The sequence below is a fragment of the Monopterus albus genome, unplaced genomic scaffold (genome assembly GCF_001952655.1).
Source record: "Monopterus albus unplaced genomic scaffold, M_albus_1.0 scaffold181.1, whole genome shotgun sequence".
Taxonomy (NCBI): domain Eukaryota; kingdom Metazoa; phylum Chordata; class Actinopteri; order Synbranchiformes; family Synbranchidae; genus Monopterus; species Monopterus albus.
The window spans coordinates 237,542-242,950 of NW_018128061.1; the positions used below are offsets into that span (position 1 = coordinate 237,542).

General features: G+C 41.6%; 1 protein-coding gene across 2 annotated transcripts in view; it reads left to right on the top strand.

Annotated features, from left to right (window-relative positions):
* Window positions 1–5,409, top strand: part of LOC109969759 (netrin receptor UNC5D-like) — a 193,440-nt gene that overhangs the window by 56,300 nt on the left and 131,731 nt on the right. Inside the window, exon 2 of one of the 2 annotated variants that reach the window (XM_020616888.1) lies at window positions 2,096–2,469. The exons of the other annotated variant lie outside the window; for it this stretch is intronic. Coding sequence (XP_020472544.1) covers window positions 2,358–2,469 — 112 coding nt within the window. The 5' untranslated portion in view covers window positions 2,096–2,357. The remainder of the gene's footprint in view (window positions 1–2,095; window positions 2,470–5,409) is intronic. 2 annotated transcript variants of the gene reach the window in all.

Sequence of the window (5,409 nt, forward strand, 5' to 3'; positions counted from 1 at the left end):
GCTGGAGGAAGTGTCTGGAGAGAGGGAAGTCTGGGCATCTTTGCTTAGACTGCTGCCCCCGCGACCCGGTCCCGGATAAGTGGAGGAAAATTGATGGATGGATGAATGTATTTGCAGTATATTTCCATGAATTTTATCTCTGTATGTTAGACGGCACAAAGCTTGTTTACTACTGTACCACATCCCTGTCAAAAGAGGACATAACTGTTTAAACCAAGGTTTTTTTAGTCATGAAATTTTGACTGAATTTAAAAACTATATAGTTTTTAAATTAAAAGTGTACAAAAGTCTTAAGACAACGATATTCTCAACTAAGTGCTTTAAATTTGTGGCCCAAACACTTTGTTTAACAAATACGTCTGGATTTCAAACCTACAAAAACCCACTGCAGTACAGTACAGTCCTACTGCCTTGTACACTGGATGGAGAAACGACACCTTTTCATCTGGCTCTGTGGAAAATGATAGTTTTATTTATTTACCTGTGGATTTATTCTTTGTTGTTCTGGAGTCTAGTGACACTTCTTGTATCTGAATTGTACAAGAACTGCTGTGCTCCAAAGTGTGAATTGTACAAGAACTGCTGTGCTCCAGAGCCAGTATTTTCGTTCTGTGGGTTGATTTCACTGACCTTCCATTTTAGTCACAGCATTATTTGACATGGACTTTTCTTGAGCATTGCAGGGACCATATAGGGGCTTTTAGTTAGTTTTATTTCATCAGCCTGTGCTTGTCATTACATACATGTAAAAGACAATTTACCTTTTAATGTTGTTGTTGTCACAAATCCTTCTACTTCTGTCGTCCCAGGGGGCTAATTACGAAAACAGATCAGCTCAAGATATGGGAATTTACAGTGTACTAGTAAATAAATGCGTCATTCTCAGAATAATACAATGGACATATCCTTTCACAACTTGTATGATGGTGCTCACGGTCTGTCAAGTAGCTCACTAGCTGTAAGGCCGTCCCACAGCTTAGGGCTCCCTCTTAGAAATATTTTCAAGTAGTTAACCTTGCCTCAGTGGCTGACCCCTGGCTACAACTCTGGGAAATGAACCACTGAATTTCTAGTCAATAGGGTAATTATATCAGAGAAGGTCAAACTGCAGTGATTTACATAAAATGAACACACACACACATTCTTGTAGGATGGCACACGATGGTGAATCCCAAATGATTCTGTGTATTTACATATTACTTTAAACTTCTGCTCCACTACATTTCTGGTGAAACTATTGTACTTTTTACTACAGTACACCTGTAGTTAGTCTTTAAAAGCTATAATGATGATAATAAAATGAGCCATTGTTATAGAGGAAACTGTAGACAGCTATAGAATCATCTTCGCCAGTCAGTGATGAGAGTAAAATGCTATTCACCTGTTAATGTATCAGAAATAATTATGCAGTAAAACTGTCTGAAACCAATTTGCCTGTATAGTATTTACTTCTTTTTGCAGATTAAGTTTTGAATGAATGACTTCTTGTAATGCAGGATGGCATTGGTACTTCAAGTAAATGATCTGAATTCTACTTCCTCCTCTGCCCATAGTGGAAAGGTCCATCATTGCGATGCTGTAACGCTGGTTTTAGGGGCCATTCAATTAATACTTTTTAAAATACTTCGCGTGCGTTCATCAAAGTGAATGATCTGCCTATATATTCTTCCTGGACAGAAATGTGAGGCTGATTACTCCAATATATAAATCATGAGAAAGTGGACACTGGCAAAGCTCGAACAGCCAAATGCCTGCTGGCAACAGGACACCTGTCAGACGATGCTCGGACTGTACGTCGAGGTTAGCCATTATTAGTAAAAACAAAAAAAACTAAAACATATCCAGACAATGCCACTGGCACGAACGCCAAGGAAATGGCGTTGATGTCAATCAACACTATTGTCCACAAAAGAGCTTGGGTGGAGCAGAAAACGTAAAACCACAAAGAAACAGAGGGCGAGAGACAAGTGAAAGATGTTTTCTTTCATCGGGTTATCTGGCACAGAGGTGCGCACATGCACAAGCACCTTTGTAATCTCTCTCTCCCTCTCTCTCTCTCTTCCTCTTTCTCCCCCCCTCTCCCTCTCTCTCTCAGACAGCCCGAAAGCTGTTGGCTCACGCTCTCTGTGTCATTATTCCACTCTGGCACAGCACAGTGCCGGGGAGCCACTGAAAGCTCCGCACCTCTCCATCTCCTAACCTGCACTGCGATTCCGAAGAGCTGACGGTGCTCTTGGCGGACACTGCCTAGCCCCACACACCTGGGCGGAGCGTTCCTCGGGGCACAGGATCGTGTTTCGAGGAGCCTCCAGCAGACGACAAATGCTTGAGACCCGCGGCCGGTGCCCCCAGACCCGATGGGGAGGGAGAAACGCACATCAGTGATGGGACACTTTTCAGGAGGATGCTACTTGACTTTTGCCATCCTCGTACTCCTCGGTTCACAAGCTCCGTCCACATTAGCACGAGGTGAGCGCGGCACAGACGCACTGTGATGAGCTGCATGTTTTTCCCATGGGGGGGGGTCCAGTCGATAATGAACCGGAGGTATTTAAAAAAGGCGTGCGTGTGGAAACACGGTGCTTAGAGCTGTGCTTGTGATTGTCTGTGGTCTGAAAAGTGATATTCCCAGCGAGGTGAGCAGTTTCTTTAGTGCGCATGTGACTGTAAATAAAAGTTTGACATTTTTGCAGACTGGAATGCGCCCACGCGCTGCCCGACGTGTGTGAGTAGTGTGCGTGTGTTTAAGGATAACTGGTATTTTTAAAAGTTCAAACTGAGCAGATTTTCTGTAAACCCATGAAAATGAACCAAATTATCAAATCGAAATTGCTTGAAGATTAGTTGTGCTCCGATAACATTCCTCCTTTGTTGCCCTTTGCAACTGCAATGGAAATCACATTGCTCCGTGCCCTAACCTTAGCCTACCGTACAATCCACAGGAAGTTTTATGTTCTCATTTCCACATTTACCTGCTGAATCCATCACATCTGGACACATACCAGGGAACCACCTTAGTTACATGAATTGTTGCATTGAGGATCTGTCCTTCAGATGAACTAGCAGTAACACTGGAGCAGGTGGTATGCCTGTCTGTTCTGCTTGGCTCTCTTGTTTCACACTAAATATAGTGTACTCCCAGCCCAGGTGATAAATGGAGATGATTACTCACTCGTGCAACTTGATGTTGGTTGTTTTGGAAGTCGTGAATACTTTTTAGGTTTTGATGGTAATTAAAGGCTATGTTATCAGGTTGGGTTGCCAAAAGGTGCAGTAACTGTGCTGCAGCAGCTTTCCTAATGATAATGAACAAATGTGTGATTAGTTTTTCTTAGCACTTTGTGATGTAGTGTAAGCCTGAAATGATACTCGGATACACAGATAAGGGATCGTTATCATTTTATTCCCTCTGGTGAGTCAGTCCTGACTTACTGACATCCAGTTAGCTCACATGGCAGTGTAACAAAGACCTATTTGCCATTCAAGTAGTTAAACTAGCCCGAAGGTTTTCATTTTTGCATCCCAAGTTTTGAAATGAGCTTTAACTTGGTAAATTGCATAACATAAATATTAGATTAAGCATATATATACAGTAGCTTTGGATCTAGGGATCAGGAGGGGTTTTGTTATTCCTTGAGTTAATCTGAAGGGTGTTGAATATAACTTTTCAAAACTGACTGTACATTGCAGATATACAACCTGCATTCCCACAGTAGCTGCACTTCCATATAAACTGTTGTGTGATGTTTGAAAGGAGTGACCTGTGCCTAGCCAAAAACAACAAAGCTGTCATTGCATCAATGTGTAATATGCATGTGCATGAAAGATGTAGTTTTCATAAGCTGCACTGGTATATGCTGCATCTGCCAGGTTTTAAAGTGGCATCTACATTTGTGATGGCTCTCTGCCAGGCTGTGAAATAAATATTTATGCTGTGCAATAATATGGATGTCAGCAGTCAAATACTTCATGCTGAAATGAAATTAAACAAAATGGAAAAGGCAAGCTCAACAAAAAACTGACTAAATAATGTAAAACCTGTGATCGAGGCTGAGTTATGGAGCATTTTGTAATCAAAAATCAATTTTCTAGCCATATTTACACACATATAGACTGTACAGATGGAAATACATTCATCATTTAGAAGCCAGGTTATACTTTAGTGATCCAAATGTATTCTTTAAATCTCGCAAAGCTCATTGTTCAACTGCAAGCATGCAGTTTGAAGCTTAGCACACTGAGAAAGCAGAGAGACCATGAAGTGATGATCTCAAACTTGGCTTCAGTGGCTTCATGGAGGAGATGTTGAGCAGCAGCTGTGAACATAATGGAGGTGTTGGAGAGTGTATCACAGTAAAGTGTGTCACATGGGAGTGAAGCTACACAACTTGTCTTTGAACAACTGGTGCTTTGTAGGATTTTCCCCACATTTAATTTCTCTGTAGAACTGATGTTGAAAAGGGGCTTTTCATAAAATACCAAATTGTCATTATTTCAGCTAAAGTCAGACACAAAACAATTACTTGACATTCCACAGGTGGATTGTTGTTCAATGGAAAATAGAGTTTGTATAAAAAGACCACACACACAAAAACATTAAGAATTGAGGTGTTGCAGTGTTTGAGATTAGGACTGCAGCAAATGACTACTTTCATTTTCAGATTACAATATATTCTTGATTAAGTGTAACAGAGGCACACATATTGATTCACGGTGTTGCAGTGGTTAGCGCTAACCAGTTTCCTCTCACAGTCCAAATACATGCAGGTAACTGGTGACTCTAAATTGCCTGCAGTGTGAATGTTTGTCTGTGACCTATCCATAGACTAACATAATGTTGGAATTTGCCAACAGCTGGAAAAATATAGAAAAATAACAGCCTTATCATTTAAGTTCACATGCTTGAATGGTATAAAGTAATCGGATAGACTCAATTCACTTCACCAGTTAGGTCCTAATGAGCTATATAAGGTTATCAAAGTGAACTCGATAACTACACCCCCCTGCTTTGGCACTGTCATGTCAGCCTGACGCGAGCCACCACTCTGTCCCCGTGCAAAGCAGCAGCAGCCTGACTTTGACACCTGAGTGATGATAGATGGTCATTCATGAGGTTAACTGCTGCTCAAGCCTTCCTGCAACCACAGTGTAATGCATAGAAAACCATGCTAGCCTCAGTAACGGCGCCACTGTACGATGCTAGCACCATATACCGTTTAATTTTTACATCAGTTTCAAGAACCTGTGAGTGGCTGGGTTTTGGAGCCGCAGCCCATGTGGATCAATGTACCTCCTGCTCCTAAAAACACAGCTCGAGTGTGGCATTAGTGAAAGAACTCGAGAAACGGAGAGAGAGCACAAGGGAGGGGAATAAAGGGCAATCGAGTCATCACTGCCATGTTTTATTTA